General features: G+C 47.1%; 1 protein-coding gene across 2 annotated transcripts in view; it reads left to right on the top strand.

Moving 5' to 3' along the window:
• Positions 1-20,293, top strand: part of SENP1 (SUMO specific peptidase 1) — a 150,668-nt gene that overhangs the window by 130,200 nt on the left and 175 nt on the right. For both annotated transcript variants that reach the window (XM_063952244.1, XM_063952245.1), the window contains exons 16-18: positions 5,140-5,224; positions 5,314-5,409; positions 20,055-20,293. The exon at positions 20,055-20,293 is cut by the window's right edge and continues 175 nt beyond it. In XM_063952244.1, coding sequence (XP_063808314.1) covers positions 5,140-5,224; positions 5,314-5,409; positions 20,055-20,117 — 244 coding nt within the window. In that variant the 3' untranslated portion in view covers positions 20,118-20,293. The remainder of the gene's footprint in view (positions 1-5,139; positions 5,225-5,313; positions 5,410-20,054) is intronic.

Genomic DNA, 20,293 nt, shown 5'->3' with positions numbered 1-20,293 from the left:
GACCTGGTGGCCACGGCAACGGCTGGGAAATCCACTTTTTTACCCCAGGTCACCTCTCAGCAGAAAAAGACACCGTCTTTTCAGGCTCAGTCCTTTCGTCCCCATAAGGGCAAGCGGGCAAAAGGCTCCTCATTTCTGCCCCGGGGCAGAGGAAGGGGAAAAAGACTGCATCAGGCAGCCTCTTCCCAGGAACAGAAGCCCTCCCCCGCTTCTGCTAAGTCCTCAGCATGACGCTGGGGCCTTACAAGCGGACTCAGGCATGGTGGGGGGCCGTCTCAAGAATTTCAGAGCGCAGTGGGCTCACTCGCAAGTGGACCCCTGGATCCTGCAGGTAGTATCTCAGGGGTACAAATTGGAATTTGAGACGTCTCCCCCTCGCCGGTTCCTGAAGTCTGCTTTACCAACGTCTCCCTCCGACAGGGAGGCGGTTTTGGAAGCCATTCACAAGCTGTATTCCCAGCAGGTGATAATCAAGGTACCCCTCCTGCAACAGGGAAAGGGGTATTATTCCACGCTGTTTGTGGTGCCGAAGCCAGACGGCTCGGTGAGACCTATTTTAAATCTGAAATCCTTGAACACTTACATACAAAGGTTCAAATTCAAGATGGAGTCACTCAGAGCAGTGATAGCGAACCTGGAAGAAGGGGACTATATGGTGTCTCTGGACATCAAGGATGCTTACCTCCATGTCCCAATTTGCCCTTCTCACCAAGGGTACCTCAGGTTTGTGGTACAGAACTGTCATTATCAGTTTCAGACGCTGCCGTTTGGATTGTCCACGGCACCCCGGGTCTTTACCAAGGTAATGGCCGAAATGATTATTCTTCGAAGAAAAGGCGTCTTAATTATCCCTTACTTGGACGATCTCCTGATAAGGGCAAGGTCCAGGGAACAGTTAGAGGTCGGAGTAGCACTATCTCAAGTAGTGTTACGACAGCACGGGTGGATTCGAAATATTCCAAAATCACAGCTGATTCCGACGACACGTCTGCTGTTCCTAGGGATGATTCTGGACACAGTCCAGAAAAGGGTGTTTCTCCCGGAGGAGAAAGCCAGGGAGTTATCCGAGCTAGTCAGGAACCTCCTAAAACCAGGTCAAGTGTCAGTGCATCAATGCACAAGGGTCCTGGGAAAAATGGTGGCTTCTTACGAAGCGATTCCATTCGGCAGATTCCACGCAAGAACCTTTCAGTGGGATCTGCTGGACAAATGGTCCGGATCGCATCTTCAGATGCATCAGCGGATAACCCTGTCTCCAAGGACAAGGGTGTCTCTCCTGTGGTGGTTGCAGAGTGCTCATCTTCTAGAGGGCCGCAGATTCGGCATTCAGGACTGGGTCCTGGTGACCACGGATGCCAGCCTGAGAGGCTGGGGAGCAGTCACACAGGGAAGAAATTTCCAGGGCTTGTGGTCAAGCATGGAAACGTCATTTCACATAAATATCCTGGAACTAAGGGCCATTTACAATGCCCTAAGTCAAGCAAGGCCTCTGCTTCAGGGTCAGCCGGTGTTGATCCAGTCGGACAACATCACGGCAGTCGCCCACGTAAACAGACAGGGCGGCACAAGAAGCAGGAGAGCGATGGCAGAAGCTGCAAGGATTCTTCGCTGGGCGGAAAATCATGTGATAGCACTGTCAGCAGTGTTCATTCCCGGAGTGGACAACTGGGAAGCAGATTTTCTCAGCAGACACGATCTCCACCCGGGAGAGTGGGGACTTCATCCAGAAGTCTTCCAATTGATTGTAAACCGTTGGGAAAAACCAAAGGTGGACATGATGGCGTCCCGCCTCAACAAAAAACTAGACTGGTATTGCGCCAGGTCAAGGGACCCTCAGGCAATAGCGGTGGACGCTCTGGTAACACCGTGGGTGTACCAGTCAGTGTATGTGTTCTCTCCTCTGCCTCTCATACCCAAGGTACTGAGGATTATAAAACGGAGAGGAGTAAGAACTATACTCGTGGCTCCGGATTGGCCAAGAAGGACTTGGTACCCGGAACTTCAGGAGATGCTCACGGAGGATCCGTGGCCTCTACCTCTAAGAAGGGACCTGCTTCAGCAAGGACCCTGTCTGTTCCAAGACTTACCGCGGTTGCGTTTGACGGCATGGCGGTTGAACGCCGGATCCTGAAGGAGAAAGGCATTCCAGATGAAGTCATCCCTACCCTGATTAAAGCCAGGAAGGATGTAACAGCACAACATTATCACCGTATTTGGAGGAAATATGTTGCGTGGTGCGAGGCCAGGAAGGCCCCGACAGAGGAATTTCAACTAGGTCGTTTCCTGCATTTCCTGCAAACAGGACTGTCCATGGGCCTAAAATTAGGATCCATTAAGGTTCAAATTTCGGCCTTGTCGATTTTCTTCCAGAAAGAATTGGCTTCAGTTCCTGAAGTCTAGACTTTTGTAAAGGGGGTACTGCATATACAGCCTCCCTTTGTGCCTCCAGTGGCACCCTGGGATCTCAATGTGGTTTTGGGATTCCTAAAATCACATTGGTTCGAACCACTTGCCACAGTGGATTTAAAATATCTCACATGGAAAGTGGTAATGCTGTTAGCCCTGGCTTCAGCCAGGCGTGTCTCAGAATTGGCGGCTTTATCCTATAAAAGCCCTTACCTAATTTTTCATACGGACAGGGCAGAATTGAGGACTCGTCCTCAATTTCTCCCTAAGGTGGTTTCAGCATTTCACTTGAACCAGCCTATTGTGGTGCCTGCGGCTACTAGGGACTTGGAGGACTCCAAGTTGCTGGACGTAGTCAGGGCCCTGAAAATATATGTTTCCAGGACGGCTGGAGTCAGAAAATCTGACTCGCTGTTTATCCTGTATGCACCCAACAAGCTGGGTGCTCCTGCTTCTAAGCAGACTATTGCTCGTTGGATTTGTAGTACAATTCAGCTTGCACATTCTGTGGCAGGCCTGCCACAGCCAAAATCTGTAAAAGCCCATTCCACAAGGAAAGTGGGCTCATCTTGGGCGGCTGCCCGAGGGGTCTCGGCTTTACAACTTTGCCGAGCAGCTACTTGGTCAGGGGCAAACACGTTTGCTAAATTCTACAAATTTGATACCCTGGCTGAGGAGGACCTGGAGTTCTCTCATTCGGTGCTGCAGAGTCATCCGCACTCTCCCGCCCGTTTGGGAGCTTTGGTATAATCCCCATGGTCCTTACGGAGTTCCCAGCATCCACTAGGACGTCAGAGAAAATAAGAATTTACTTACCGATAATTCTATTTCTCGTAGTCCGTAGTGGATGCTGGGCGCCCATCCCAAGTGCGGATTGTCTGCAATACTTGTACATAGTTATTGTTAACTAAATCGGGTTATTATTGTTGTGAGCCATCTTTTCAGAGGCTCCTCTGTTATCATGCTGTTAACTGGGTTCAGATCACAGGTTGTACGGTGTGATTGGTGTGGCTGGTATGAGTCTTACCCGGGATTCAATATCCTTCCTTATTGTGTACGCTCGTCCGGGCACGGTATCCTAACTGAGGCTTGGAGGAGGGTCATAGGGGGAGGGGCCAGTGCACACCAGGTAGTCCTAAAGCTTTTACTTTTGTGCCCAGTCTCCTGCGGAGCCGCTATTCCCCATGGTCCTTACGGAGTTCCCAGCATCCACTACGGACTACGAGAAATAGAATTATCGGTAAGTAAATTCTTATTTTCTCCTTAGGCACGCTTTTTACCTATAACTGCCTGTGGGAGGGGGCATAGAGGGGAGGAGCCAGCACACCCAGTTGAAGAAATTTAAAGTGCACTGGCTCCTTTGGGCCCCGTCTATACCCCATCGTACTATTTTCCCCCAATATCCCTTAAGGACTACGAGAAAAGTATTTACCGGTAGGTATTAAAATCCTATTTTTTGGGATATCCCCCACAAACATGAAGCATCCCCACTATGGACCTCATTCAGCAAGGAATGCGATTTCTACTAAAAAGCAGTTGCTGCGATCGAATAGTAGCCACCCAGAAATAGAGAGAACGCGCCCATTGCAGAGATTGCGACTGCATCGCAATATGCGGACTGATCCAAAACCATATGCAATTCCCGGAACATTGAATATTTTTCTTATCTGCGCCTGGCAAGGTCGTCCACAGTTCTTGCGACATGAGGCTGGAAGTGATCATCGCTGGCGTCATAGGCCCTCCTTAAACACGTCTTTGCATGCATGCGGTTTTTCACACACAGGCCCAGATTTATTAAGCCTTGGAGAGTGATAAATTGCATGGTGACAAACTACCAACCAATCAGCTCCAACCTACCATGTTACAGATATATGTTACTAGTGAGAGATTATGATTGCAAGTGTATCTATCAGATAATAGGAATCGATTCCTGTTTTTTAATGGTCTAAATAAATTGTATTTTATATTCAGCAAACCGTCTTTTTATAATTTGTACAGCCAGCGCTGGTACCCTGTGTTTCTTTCTACCATGTTACAGGCTGCGTTTGATAAATGAGAGTTAGGAGCTGATTGGTTATCACAGTGCAATTGATAACTCTCCGGGGCTTGATAAATCTGAGCCACACCCAGAAAACGGCAGGTTTCCACCCAGATGCGCCAGCTTCCTGTCAGTCAAACAGCGGCTGTATTGCGATCATGATCTGTGCGCATGCGCAGTCATTCAATAATCGTCCAGATTGCGAATCGCAAATTTTACAATCCTTACTGAATAAGGTCCTATGTTAGGTTTCTATGGGGATGCTTAATTGGCAATCTAACAAAGCGGCGGACACCTCTACATGACGCGCATGTTTTGTTTTTAAGGGAAAGGACTTGAAATAATACTCCCTGGTGCTATCTGCTTGCACATGCGCTGATGCACAGCAGCGGTCCAAACCAGGAAGTAAAGTGATGGCATATTCAGTCACTTTACTAATTACCGGTTTGACTTAGAAACAATACATGTAGGTGAGCAAAGATTCTATTCGTATTGCCAATTGCAGCTATAAAGACATTGGCAGTAAGAAAATTTGATATTTACAATAAATTATGTATTAAATGGCTAAAACGAAATTTAATGCACATTCCACATGGCGGTTATTGTACTTACAGGAAATTACTTATATTGTTGCGTTGTCGTCTGATTTTATTTTTAAGTATAATTTTCCTTTTTTATTTTCTTCCTTTTTCCAGGCAGTACTTAAAACAAGAGAGCCAAGACAAAAAGGGACTCTCTTTTGATAGTAATGGTTGGAGCCTGAGTAGCAAGAAATGCCAGGTATATCTCATGTCTAAGGGAAAAAGCTCTAGAGTGAATTTAATTATTTTGTTATGTACTTTTTAATTTTCACTTTTTTAATCTTCTAGGAAATTCCTCAACAAATGAATGGAAGTGATTGTGGAATGTTTGCCTGCAAGTATGCAGATTACATTGCCAAAGATAAACCAATCACCTTTACTCAGGTATGCCCATTAGAGTTTTCAATCTGGTCATTGGCAGTGGTGCAGGGAAGGAACGCCATTTTTTTTTCTATTTCCTATTTTCCTGTTCTCGTATTTTTATCTCTGTATTTCTCCATGCAGTTTAACATTGTATGCAAGCCTTGTAGGTGGGCATGCCACCGAACCTTTCTTCCTGACACTATGCCAGTTATACACTTACAGCTTGGCCCTACGCCAGACAGGATCCGGTCTTTAGGTCGACAGTAAGTAGGTCCACACTGTCTAGGTTGACCACTATTGGTCGACAGTAAGTAGGTCGACAAGTTCTAGGTCAACATGACATAAGGTCGGAATTAGTTTTTCAAATTTTTCCTTTTTTTATTTCATTTTTAGAACTTTTTCATACCTTACAATCCACATGGACTACAATTTGGAACGGTAACCTGTGTCGAGTGCAGCGGTAGCGGAGCAAGGCAACTTGCCCAAAGCATGGCGAGCCATGCTAGGGGACACGGTGCACAAATTGTGGTTCCCGGTCACTGTACGGAAAAAACGACACCCAAAAAAGTAAAAAAACAACAACTAATGTCTACCTTTTTTTCATGTCGACCTACTTACTGTCTACCAGTACTGGTCGACCTAAACACTGTCTTATCTACTTAACATACCACACCCCGCCACACCATGCCTGTTGAAAGTGGATAATACCATTTATTAAGCAAAATTAAAAGATGTTTTCAGAGCAGCAGCCTAATCAAAATAATAGTGATATTAAATGAAACTAACCTCTGCTTAGAAGTGTGTACACTGGTAAAAGTGATCTGCTACAGTAAAAATGTCCTTAGAGTAATATACAGTAAAGATGGAGCCCTCCTCATCTTTGCCTTTAATAGGATTAATTGAGCCAGGGCAGTCGGACTTAATCCCCTGATGTATTGTTCTCTCTGTATTGTATTGCAGCTGAGAACAATAGATGAAAGGCTTATGCTAATAAACCTTGGTGCACCTAGGCGCAGCAGAGAAGCGTAGATGAGCGTGGCTCCATCTGTACATGTACAATCACATTTTTAATGTTAGTAGTTGCACTACACAATACTCTAAACATTCAGTGAGATGACCGAAGTCAACAGGCAGTAATGTACTATTGCTTACATGAGAATACAACATGCAACATGACTTGAAATATGCTGATGCTGCATATGAGATCTACACTAAAAAGGTCTACAGTCAATAGGTCGCCACTAATGGTCGACATGCGTTAGGTCATCGGGGGTGAAAAGGTCGACTTGGAGTAGATAGACAGTAGAAAATATTGACAGGGTTGAAAGGTCTTCATGGAATAGATACAGTAAAAAGATAGACACTATTTTATCCTTTTTTTTTGGTGGGGGGGGGGGGTGTTTGCACTTTACTGCCACAAACAAGCCCCATTAGTGTATTTTGTCCCCTCGAATGTCTCTCCTTGCTTTGGGCTAAGTGCCTCGCTCTGCTACAGCTGCGCTCGCCACAGATTACTCTTCACAATTGTAGTCAACGTGGATTGTTGAATGGAAGATTAGTTTTCACGGAGAAAAGAAACGCTCGGTGCTACCAAATCACACGCCACTCACACATTGTGTAACGTGACTTGTGACGCATGGAGCAAAGATTTAAGAGGACACATCTGTATAATTTACTTGACACATTAACTAATAATGCTATATAGGAATATATAGGATTAATATAGCATTGAGCCGAATAACACGCTTTAGTTTTTTGTTTAAATGCACATGATACATATATCCCTGCTTCAATACAACATGCTTCTTTGTTACATGGTTAATTTATCAAGCCAGGGGGCAGATGTATTAACCTGGAGAAGGCATAAGGAAGTGATAAACCAGTGATATGTGCAAGGTGATAAAGGCACCAGCCAATCAGATCCTAACTGTTAATTTACATATTGGAGCTGATTGGCTGGTGCCTTTATCACCTTGCACATAACACTGGTTTATCACTTCCTTATGCCTTCTCCAGGTTAATACATCTGCCCCAATGTTTCTATTTACCGCATCTGTATAGCGGAGCCGTATGCTTTGAATACTGAGGAACTTTGTGTTCTTCTGATTAACACAGCCAAACGTGTCCATACTTCAGCACAGAGTATAACACGTGAGTCATAAAGCACAGATATTTTTCGGTTTGTACAAATCTTTACCCCATAAAGGTATATGACTGCGTCAATGTAATGTACTATAGTCTCCATAGAATGTTTCTTCCCCATTAATAGGTTCTTGACACATTGTATATAAATGTATTAAAGCACAACATCGTATCACTATGAAACCCATATGTAATGAGCGGTATGTGCACATTTTAGATTTATGAACAATGTATCTCACAGATGACTATAATTGTATTTACAGTTTGTCAGCGTCATTGGGCTGCCCCGGGGTGTGTTCACTTGGTGTAGGTATTTAAGTTTGCACTTGTAGATGGATTTGTATCCTGACTAAAGAGCTGACGTAAATGGGTTCTGAAACGTTGATTTCTCTGACGTCCTAGTGGATGCTGGGAACTCCGTAAGGACCATGGGGAATAGCGGCTCCGCAGGAGACTGGGCACATCTAAGAAAGATTTAGGACTACCTGGCGTGCACTGGCTCCTCCCACTATGACCCTCCTCCAGACTTCAGTTAGAATCCTGTGCCCAGCTCGAGCTGGATGCACACTAGGGGCTCTCCTGAGCTCCTAGAAAGAAAGTATAGTTTAGGTTTTTTATTTTACAGTGAGACCTGCTGGCAACAGGCTCACTGCATCGAGGGACTAAGGGGAGAAGAAGCGAACCTACCTGCTTGCAGCTAGCTTGGGCTTCTTAGGCTACTGGACACCATTAGCTCCAGAGGGATCGACCGCATGGAACCGGCCATTGATGTTCGGTCCCGGAGCCGCGCCGCCGGCCCCCTTACAGGGCCAGAAGCAAGAAGAGTCCGGAAAATCGGCGGCAGAAGACATCAGTCTTCACCAAGGTAGCGCACAGCACTGCAGCTGTGTGCCATTGCTCCTCATACACACTTCACACTCCGGTCACTGAGGGTGCAGGGCGCTGGGGGGGGGGGGGGGGGCGCGCCCTGAGAAGCAATAAAAACACCTTGGCTGGCAAATATATCACAAAATATATAGCCCCAGAGGCTATATATGTGATAAATACCCCTGCCAGATTCCATAAAAAAGCGGGAGAAAAGTCCGCGAAAAAGGGGCGGAGCTATCTCCCTCAGCACACTGGCGCCATTTTCTCTTCACAGTGCAGCTGGAAGAAAGCTCCCCAGGCTCTCCCCTGTAGTTTTTAGGCTCAAAGGGTTAAAAAGAGAGGGGGGGGCACTAAATTTAGGCGCAATATATGTATACAAGCAGCTATTGGGGAAAATTCACTCAGTTATAGTGTTAATCCCCACATTATATAGCGCTCTGGTGTGTGCTGGCATACTCTCTCTCTGTCTCCCCAAAGGGCTTTGTGGGGTCCTGTACTCAGTCAGAGCATTCCATGTGTGTGTGCGGTGTGTCGGTACGGCTGTGTCGACATGTTTGATGAGGAGGTTTATGTGGTGACGGAGCAGATGCCGATAAATGTGATGTCGCCCCCTGTGGGACCGACACCAGAGTGGATGGATAGGTGGAAGGTATTAACCGACAGTGTCAACTCCTTACATAAAAGGCTGGATGACGTAACAGCTGTGGGACAGACTGCTTCTCAGCCCGCGCCTGCCCACGCGTCTCAAAGGCCATCAAAACGCCCGCTCCCTCAGATGTCAGACACAGATGTCGACACGGAGTCTGACTCCAGTGTCGACAAGGTTGAGACATATACACAATCCACTAGGAAAATCCGTGACTTGATCCCGGCAATAAAAAATGTGTTACACATTTCTGACATTAACCCAAGTACCACTAAAAATGGGTTTTATGTTTGGGGAGAAAAAGCAGGCAGTGTTTTGTTCCCCCATCAGATGAGTGAATGAAGTGTGTGAAAAAGCGTGGGTTCCCCCGATAAGAAACTGGTAATTTCTAAAAAGTTACTGATGGCGTACCCTTTCCCGCCAGAGGATAAGTTACGCTGGGAGATATCCCCTAGGGTGGATAAGGCGCTCACACGGTTGTCAAAAAAGGTGGCACTGCCGTCTTAGGATACGGCCGCTTTGAAGGGACCAGTTGATAAAAAGCAGGATGCTATCCTGAAGTCTGTATTTACACACTCAGGTACTAGACTGAGACCTGCAGATCGTGCTGCTGCAGCGTGGTCGGTGACCCTGTCAAACATACTAGTTTGCTAACATAAGAACATATTAAAGACGTCGTCTTATATATGAGGGATGCACAGAGGGATATTTTGCCGGCTGGCATCCAAAATTAATGTAATGTCCATTCTGTCAGGAGGGTATTAGAGACCCGACACTGGACAGGTGATGCTGTCTTTAAAAGGCGCATAGAGATTCTGCCTTATAAAGGCGAGGAATTATTTGGGGATGGTCTCTGAGACCTCGTATCCACAGCAACAGCTGGGAAGAAAAATTTTTACCTCAGGTTTCCTCACAGACTAAGAAAGCACTGTATTATCAGGTACAGTCCTTTCGGCTTCAGAAAAGCAAGCGGGTCAAAGGTGCTTCCTTTCTGCATAGAGACAAGGGAAGAGGGAAAAAGCTGCACCAGTCAGCCAGTTCCCAGAATCAAAATCCTTCTCCCGCTTCCTCTGAGTCCACCGCATGACGCGGGGGCTCCACAGGCGTAGCCAGGTACGGTGGGGGGCTGCCTCAAAAATGTCAGCGATCAGTGGGCACGCTCGCAGGTGGATCCCTGTTTCCTTCAAGTAGTATTTCAGGGGTACAAGCTGGAATTCGTGATGTCTCCCCCCCCGCCGTTTCCTCAAATCTGCCTTGCCGACAACTCCCTCAGGCAGGGAGGCTGTGCTAGAGGCAATTCACAAGCTGTATTCCCAGCAGGTGATAGTCAAGGTGCCCCTACTTCAACAAGGACGGGGTTACTATTCCACACTGTTTGGGGTACCGAAACCGCACGGTTCGGTGTGACCCATTTTATATTTAAAATCCTTGAACACATACATAAAAAAAATTCAAGTTCAAGATGGAATCGCTCAGGGCGGTTATTACAAGCCTGGACGAGGGGAATTACATGGTATCCCTGGACATCAAGGATGTTTACCTGCATGTCCCCATTTACCATCCTCACCAGGAGTACCTCAAATTTGTGGTACAGGATTGCCATTACCAAGTCCAGACACTGCCGTTTGGACTGTACATGGCACCGAGGGTGTTTACAAAGGTAATGGCCGAAATGTTGATACTCCTTCGAAAAAAGGGAGTTTTAATTATCCCGTACTTGGACAATCTCCTTCTAAAGGCGAGGTCCAAGGAGCAGTTGTTAGTCGGGGTAGCACTATCTCGGAAAGTGCTACAACAGCACAGTTGGATTCTAAACAGTCCAAAGTCACAGCTGGTTCCTACGACACGTCTACTGTTCCTGGGGATGGTTCTGGACACAGACCAGAAAATAGTGTTTCTCCCGGAGGAGAAAGCCAAGGAGCTGTCATCTCTAGTCAGAGACCTCCTGAAGCCGAAACAGGTATCGGTGCATCATTGCACGCGAGTCCTGGGAAAAATGGTAGCTTCCTACGAAGCAATCCCATTCGGCAGGTTCCATGCAAGAACTTTTCACTGGGACCAGTTGGACAAGTGGTCCGGATCGCATCTTCAGATGCATTGGTTGATAACCCTGTCTCCAAGGACCAGGGTATCTCTACTGTGGTGGCTGCAGAGTGCCCATCTTCAAGAGGGCCGCAGGTTCGGCATACAGGACTGGGTCCTGGTGTCCAGGGATGCCAGCCTTTGAGGCTGGGGGGGCAGTCACACAGGGAAGAAACTTCCAGGGACTTTGGTCAAGTCAGGAGACTTCCCTATACATAAATATTCTGGAACTGAGGGCCATTTACAATGCCCTGAGTCAGGCAAGGCCTCTGCTTCAAAACCAGCCGGTACTGATCCAATCAGACAACATCACGGCAGTCGCCCATGTAAACCGACAGGGCGGCACAAGAAACAGGATGGCGATGGCAGAAGCCACAAGGATTCTCCGATGGGCGGAAAATCACGTACTAGCACTGTCAGCAGTGTTCATTCCGGGAGTGGACAACTGGGAAGCAGACTTTCTCAGCAGGCACGACCTCCACCCGGGAGAGTGGGGACTTCATCCAGAAGTCTTCACACTGATTGTAAATCGTTGGGAACGGCCACAGGTGGACATGATGGCGTCCCGCATAAAAAAAAAAAAACTAGAGAGATATTGCGCCAGGTCAAGGGACCCTCAGGCGATAGCTGTGGACGCTCTAGTGACACCGTGGGTGTACCAGTCAGTTTGTGTTCCCTCCTCTGCCTCTCATACCAAAGGTACTGAGAATAATAAGAAAACGAGGAGTAAGAACAATACTCGTGGTTCCGGATTGGCCAAGACGAGCGTGGTACCCGGAACTTCAAGAGATTATCTCAGAGGAACCATGGCCTCTGCCACTCAGACAGGACCTGCTGTAGCAGGGGCCCTGTCTGTTCCAAGACGTACCGCGGCTGCGTTTGACGGCAGGGCGGTTGAACGCCGGATCCTAAAGGAAAAGGGCATTCCAGAGGAAGTCATTCCTACGCTGATTAAAGCCAGGAAAGATGTAACTGCAAAACATTATCACCGCATATGGTGGAAATATGTTGCTTGGTGTGAGGCCAAAAAGGCCCCAACAGAGGAATTTCAACTGGGTCGATTTCTGCACTTCCTACAGGCAGGAGTGACTATGGGCCTGAAATTAGGCTCCATTAAGGTACAGATCTCGGCTCTGTCGATTTTTCTTCCAGAAAGAACTAGCTTCACTACCTGAAGTTCAGACATTTGTAAAAGGAGTGCTGCATATTCAGCCCCCTTTTGTGCCCCCAGTGGCACCTTGGGATCTCAACGGGGTGTTGAGTTTCCTAAAATCACATTGGTGTGAGCCACTAAAAACCGTGGATCTAAAATATCTCACGTGGAAAGTGGTCATGTTATTGGCCTTGGCTTCGGCCAGGCGTGTATCAGAATTGGCGGCTTTGTCATGTAAAAACCCTTATCTGATTTTCCATATGGATAGGGCAGAATTGAGGACTCGTCCTCAGTTTCTCCCTAAGGTGGTATCAGCTTTTCACTTGAACCAACCTATTGTAGTGCCTGCGGCTACTAGGGACTTGGAGGCTTCTAAGTTACTGGACGTAGTCAGGGCCTTGAAAATGTATGTTTCCAGGACGGCTGGAGTCGGGAAAACTGACTCGCTATTTATCCTGTATGCACCCAACAAGATGGGTGCTCCTGCTTCTAAGCAGACTAATGCTCGCTGGATTTGTAGCAAAATTCAGCTGGCGCATTCTGCGGCTGGACTGCCGCATCCTAAATCAGTAAAAGCCCATTCCACAAGGAAGGTGGGCTCTTCTTGGGCAGCTGCCCGAGGGGTCTCGGTTTTACAACTTTGCCGAGCAGCTACTTGGTCAGGGGCAAACACGTTTGCAAAATTATTACAATTTGATACCCTGGCTGAGGAGGACCTTGAGTTCTCTCATTCGGTGCTGCAGAGTCATCCGCACTCTCCCGCCCATTTGGGAGCTTTGGTATAATCCCCATGGTCCTTACGGAGTTCCCAGCATCCACTAGGACGTCAGAGAAAATAAGATTTTACTCACCGGTAAATCTATTTCTCGTAGTCCGTAGTGGATGCTGGGCGCCCATCCCAAGTGCGGATTGTCTGCAATACTTGTATATAGTTATTGCCTAACTAAAGGGTTATTGTTATGAGCCATCTGTTGAGAGGCTCAGTTATAGTTCATACTGTTAACTGGGTATTGTATCACGAGTTATACGGTGTGGCTGGTATGAGTCTTATCCGGGATTCAAAATCCTTCCCTATTGTGTCAGCTCTTCCGGGCACAGTATCCTAACTGAGGTCTGGAGGAGGGTCATAGTGGGAGGAGCCAGTGCACACCAGGTAGTCCTAAATCTTTCTTAGATGTGCCCAGTCTCCTGCGGAGCCGCTATTCCCCATGGTCCTTACGGAGTTCCCAGCATCCACTACGGACTACGAGAAATAGATTTACCGGTGAGTAAAATCTTATTTAAACACTGCAGACTTAAAATATATATAATATAAAACATTTTTACAATGTATTGTATAATTATGATTGCAGACAGCCCAGTCCCTGTCCCGTTCTTCCTTTCATGCGAAAGTGTGTTTCTACAGAAGACGCACAGATTTCACTAAGGAAAGCTATTTATTTATTTATTTATTTATTTATTTATTTTTCTCTGATGTCCTAGTGGATGCTGGGAACTCCGTGAGGACCATGGGAAATAGACGGGCTCCGCAGGAGACTGGGCACTCTAAAAGAAAGATTAGGTACTATCTGGTGTGCACTGGCTCCTCCCTCTATGCCCCTCCTCCAGACCTCGGTTAGAATCTGTGCCCGGCCAGAGCTGGGTGCTCCTAGTGGGCTCTCCTGAGCTTGCTAAAAAGAAAGTATTTGTTAGGTTTTTTTATTTTCAGTGAGATCTGCTGGCAACAGACTCACTGCTACGTGGGACTGAGGGGAGAGAAGCAAACCTACCTGCTTGCAGCTAGCTTGTGCTTCTTAGGCTACTGGACACCATTAGCTCCAGAGGGTTCGAACACAGGGCCTGACCTCGATCGTCCGTTCCCGGAGCCGCGCCGCCGTCCCCCTTGCAGAGCCAGAAGACGGAAGAGAAGCGATGAAATCGGCGGCATTAAGGTAGCGCACAGCACCGCAGCTGTGCGCCATTGCTCCCACAGCACACCACACACTCCGGTCACTGTAGGGTGCAGGGCGCTGGGGGGGGCGCCCTGGGCAGCAATAAAAATACCTTTGGCATAAAAATACACATAATACAGTCTGTGACTGGTATATGTGTAAACCCCCTGCCATTTTTAGTCAAACAGGACAGAAGCCCGCCGCTGAGGGGGCGAGGCCTTCTTCCTCAGCACACCAGCGCCATTTTCTCTTCACAGCTCCGCTGGAAGGAAGCTCCCCAGGCTCTCCCCTGCAGTATCCTGGTACACAAAGGGTGAAAAGAGAGGGGGGGGGGGGCACATAAATATAGGCGCAAAAATTGTATATATAGCAGCTACTGGGTAAACACTGAGTTGTAGTGTAATCCCTGGGTTATATAGCGCTGGGGTGTGTGCTGGCATACTCTCTCTCTGTCTCTCCAAAGGGCCTTGTGGGGGAACTGTCTTCAAATAGAGCATCCCCTGTGTGTGTGGTGTGTCGGTACGCGTGTGTCGACATGTCTGAGGTAAAAGGCTCCTCTAAGGAGGTGATAGAGCGGATATGTATGTGAGAGGGTGTCTCCGTCGACAACGCCGACACCTGTTTGGATATGTGTAAGTGCTAAGGTGAATTTATTGCACAAATGGTTAGGGAACAGACAGGAAATCTACCCATGTCTGTCCCTATGTCAGAGACCTTCAGAGTCTCACAATGCTCACTATCCAAAATAACAAACACTGGTATCGACACGGAGTTTAACTCCACTGTCGACTACGATAATGCAAAGTTACAGCCAAGATGGCTAGAAGGTATTCAATATATGATATTGAAATAAAAGATGATTTGCATATCACTGATGACTCATCTGTCCCTGACACGAGAGTACACATGTTTAAGGGGAAGAATGCTGAGGTAAATTTCCCTCCTCTCATGAGGAAAAAGAGCGGGAATCTCCAGACAAGAGACGGCAGCTTCCCACAAGAGAATTCTCAGGCTGTATCCTTTCCCCACTAGGGCCAGGATGTGTTGAGAATCTTCCCCTAGGGTGTCCTGTTTGCACAGACGGTAGCACTTGCTATTCTCAGGGATCCTGCAGATAGCGTGCACATTCTAGTATACTACCCAGACCGGCGATTGTGTCGGCATGGGTTTATAGCGCTGTGGCAGCGTGGATAGGTACCTTATCAGCAGAGATTGAGACCCTAGTAAATATATTAAAGATGCTGTCTTAAGTAATAGATATATACAGGTTGAGTATCCCATATCCAAATATTCCGAAATACGGAATATTCCGAAATATGGACTTTTTTGAGTGAGATAGTGAAACCTTTGTTTTTTGATGGCTCAATGTACACAAACTTTGTTTAATACACAGTTATTAAAAAATTTTGTATTAAATGACCTTCAGGCTGTGTGTATAAGGTGTATATGAAACATAAATGAATTGTGTGAATGTACACACACTTTGTTTAATGCAGAAAGTTATAAAAAAATATTGGCTAAAATTACCTTCAGGCTGTGTGTATAAGGTGTATATGTAACATAAATGCATTCTGTGCTTAGATTTAGGTCCCATCACCATGAGATCTCATTACGGTATGCAAATATTCCAAAATACGGAAAAATCCCATATCCAAAATACCTCTGGTCCCAAGCATTTTGGATAAGGGAGACTCAACCTGTAGTTATAAAGCATGCCCAAAGAGACATGAGTATACTGGATCCTAGAGTCAAAGCTATGTCGATCTCTGCTTGACGTGTCCTGTAGAATATGCATTGGACAGATGATGCCGACTTAAGAGGCATATGGAAGGCTGAGGATTGTGTGGAGAAGGGTTCTCGGGCCTGGTCTCCACAGCTATAGCTGGTAATTCTGCTAGTTTGCCTTATATTCCTGCACAGCCTAAGAAAGCACGACATTATTAAATGCAGCCTTTCGAATAAAGAAACAAGAAAGTCTGAGATGCGTCCTTTCTTGTCAGAGCCGGGACCAACGCAGCTAGTTCCCAGGAACAGAAGTCCTCCCCGGCCCCTACAAAAATCCACCTATGCCGCTGGGGCTCCACAGGCGGAGCTATGCCCGGTGGGGACACGCCTTCGTAAGTTCAGCCACAAGTGGGTTCACTCCCTGTTAGGTCCCTGGGCAATAGATATTGTGTCTCAGGGATACAAGCTGGACTGTGAGAAGATGCCCCCTCACCGACGGCCCTGCGGGCTTCCCCCCAAGAGGGGGAGCCAGTGTTAACTGCAATTTACAAATTGTATCTTTAACAGGTGGTGGTCAAGGGTCCCCTCCAACAAGAGGGTGTTATTATTCGACCATGTTGTAATCCCGAAACCAGACGGTTCGGTCAGACCCATATTGAATTAAAAATCCCTGAACATATACCTGAGAAGGTTCAAGTTCAAGATGGAATCGCTAAGAGCGGTCAGGGCAAGCCTAAAAAGAGGGAGACTTTATCGTGAATCGGGTCATAAGGGATGCATACCTTCATGTCCCCATTTATCCACCTCATTAGGCGTACCTCAGAATTGCGGTACGGGATTGTCATAACCAAGGTAATGGCGGATATGATTGTGCTCCTGCGGAAGCAAGGTGTCACTATTATCACGTACTTGGACGATCTCCTCATACAAGCGAGATCAAGAGAGCAGTTGCTGAACAGCGTATCACTTTCTCTGGAAGTGTAACGGCAACACGACTGGATTCTATATTCCAAAGTCGCAGTTAGTTCCTACAGCTCATCTGCCTCTCCTAGGCACTATCCTAGACACAGACCAGAAAAAGGTTTATCTCCCGATAGAGAGAGCTCAGGAGCTCATGACACTGGTCAGGAATCTATTAAAACCAAAACAGGTGTCAGTGCATCACTGCACTCGAGTCCTGGGAAGGATGATGGCATCATACGAGGCCATCCCCTTAGGCAGGTTCCATGCGAGGACCTTCCAATGGGACTTACTGGACAAGTGGTCCGGATCACCTCTTCAGATGCATCGGTTAATCACCCTATCCCCCAGGGCCAGGGTGTCTCTCCTGTGGTGGCTGCAGAGTGCTCACCTTCTCGAGGGCCGCAGATTCGGCATTCAGGACTGGATCCTGGTGACCACGGATGCAAGCCTCCGAGGGTGGGGGGCAGTTACACAGGGAAGAAATTTCCAAGGTCTGTGGTCAAGTCAACAGACTTGCCTACACATCAATATCCTGGAACTAAGGGCCATATACAACGCCCTAAGTCAAGCGGAGATCCTGCTTCGCGACCAACCGGTTCTAATCCAGTCAGACCGCAGGGGTTCATGTAAACCGCCAAGGCGGCACAAGGAGCAGGGTGGCGAGGGTAGAAGCCACCAGAATTCTTCGCTGGGCGGAGAATCACGTAAGCGCACTGTCAGCAGTGTTCATTCCGGGAGTGGACAACTGGGAAGCAGACTTCCTCAGCAGGCACGACCTCCACCCGGGAAAGTGGGACTTCATCAGGAAGTCTTCACGCAGTTTGCAAATTGATGGGAACTGCCTCAGGTGGACTAGATGGCGTCCCACCTCAATAAAAAGCTAAAAAAGGTTTTAAGCCGGGTCAAGGGACCCTCAGGTGATAGCTGTGGTCGCACTAGTAACACCGTGGGTGTTCCAGTCGGTCTATGTATTCCCTCCTCTTCCTCTCATACCCAAGGGCTGAGAATTGTAAGAAAAGGAGGAGTGAGAACAATATTCTTTGCTCCGAATGGGCCAAGAAGGACTCGGTACCCGGAGCTGCAAGAAATGCTCTCAGAGGACTCAGGGCTTCTGCCTCTCAGACAGGACATGTTGCAACAGGGGCCCTGTCTTTTCCAAGACTTACCGCGGCTGCATTTGACAGCATGGCGGTTGAATGCCGGATCATAGCGGAAAAGGGCATTCCGGATGCAGTTATTCCTACGCTGATAAAGGCTAGGAAAGACGTGACAGCAAGACTTTTTCACTGTATATAGCGAAAATAGGTTGCTTGGTGTGAGGCCGGGAAGGCCCTACAGAGGAATTCCAGCGGGGTCGATTCCTGCACTTCCTACAGTCAGGAGTGACTATGGGCCTAAAATTAGGATCCATAAAGGTCAAGATTTCGGCCCTATCCATTTTCTATCAAAAAGAACTGGCTTCACTGCCTGAAGTTCAGACGTTGTTCCAGGGGTGCTGCATATTCAGCCTCCTTTTTGTGCCACCGGTGGCACCTTGGGATCTTAACGTTGTGTTGTATTTCCTGAAATCCCACTGGTTTGAACCACTTAAGACCGTGGAGCTAAAATATCTCACGTGGAAAGTGGTCATGCTATTGGCCTTAGCTTCGGCTAGGCGTGTGTCAGAATTGGCTGTTTTATCATGTAAAAGCCCTTATCTGATCTTCCATATGGACAGGGCAGAATTGAGGACTCGTCCCCAATTTCCCCCTAGGGTGGTATCATCATTTCATTTGAACCAGCCTATTGTGGTGCCTGTGGCTACTAGGGACTTGGAGGATTCCAAGTTGCTGGACGTAGTCCGGGTTTTGAAAATCTATGTTTCCAGAACGGCGGGAGTCAGTCTGACTCGCTGTTTTATTCTGTATGCAGCCAACAAGGTTGGCGCTCCTGCTTCGAAGCAGACTATTGCTCGCTGGATCTATAGCACGATTCAGCGGGTTCACTCTGCGGCTGGATTGCCGCATCCAAAATCGGTGAAAGCCCATTCCACAAGGAAGGTGGGCTCTTCTTGGGCGGCTGCCCGAGGGGTCTCGGCGTTACAGCTTTGCCGAGCTGCTACTTGGTCGGGGTCAAACAAGTTTGCTAAGTACTACAAGTTTGATACCCTGGCTGAGGAGGACCTTGAGTTTGCTCATGCGGTGCTGCAGAGTCATCCGCACTCTCCCGCCCGTTTGGGAGCTTTGGTATAATCCCCATGGTCCTTACGGAGTTCGCAGCATCCACTAGGACGTCAGAGAAAATAAGAATTTACTCACCGGTAATTCTATTTCTCGTAGTCCGTAGTGGATGCTGGGCGCCCGTCCCAAGTGCGGACTCTCTGCAATACATGTATATAGTTATTGCTTAACTAAAGGGTTATTGTTATGAGCCATCCGTTAAATGAGGCTCAGTTGTTGTTCATACTGTTAACTGGGTATGGTTATCACAAGTTGTACAGTGTGATTGGTGTGGCTGGCATGAGTCTTACCCTGGATTCCAAATCCTTTCCTTGTTGTGTCAGCTCTTCCGGGCACAGTTTCCCTAACTGAGGTCTGGAGGAGGGGCATAGAGGGAGGAGCCAGTGCACACCAGATAGTACCTAATCTTTCTTTTAGAGTGCCCAGTCTCCTGCGGAGCCCGTCTATTCCCCATGGTCCTTACGGAGTTCCCGGCATCCACTACGGACTACGAGAAATAGAATTACCGTTGAGTAAATTCTTATTTTCTTTTACGGGAAATACAAATTGGATAAAATTGGTGAAGCATCGGAAAAAAAGCGTGCATAATGTTTTTTTTTTTTTTTTTGTTTTTTTTTTTCCACCTCTAATTGAATATCCCCCACTGACTGCCAACTGCTCCCTGCCACACACTCTAACACACTCTCTCATATGCCAGACTGCACCCAAACTCACTCACACTCCACACACAGACACACACTTTCTGCCCAACCACTGGCTACATACTTGCCAACCTGCAATAAAGGATCTGAAAAATGTAGAAACAGTCTTGTTGGATTTTTTTCTAGTATCTATTATGGTGCACATATGTAAGCTTGTAGAGTTAGCTATTTACACAGTTTGATTATTTCCAGCAATGTCAAAATTATCTTATGTCTTTTTATATGCTTTTATTACAGCACCACATGCCGTACTTTAGAAAACGGATGGTTTGGGAAATTATTCACCAGAAGTTGCTTTGACACTGTCTGTAAAACCAAGTGCTTGTTTGCCAGTCCCCATGGTGAAGGTTTTGTCAGTCGTCTTGAAGTTGAACATGGACCAAAAAATATGAAAGTTCTTTTCCACACGTTTACAGTGTAAAATAACACTAGCATTGGTTTTTGAGACACTTGTTTATATTACATTAACTGCCAAT

This window comes from Pseudophryne corroboree, chromosome 2, assembly GCF_028390025.1.
Source record: "Pseudophryne corroboree isolate aPseCor3 chromosome 2, aPseCor3.hap2, whole genome shotgun sequence".
In the NCBI taxonomy this organism is placed as follows: domain Eukaryota; kingdom Metazoa; phylum Chordata; class Amphibia; order Anura; family Myobatrachidae; genus Pseudophryne; species Pseudophryne corroboree.
Note: the sequence above shows the minus strand (reverse complement) of the source record. Positions and strands in the feature narration are given on the sequence as shown.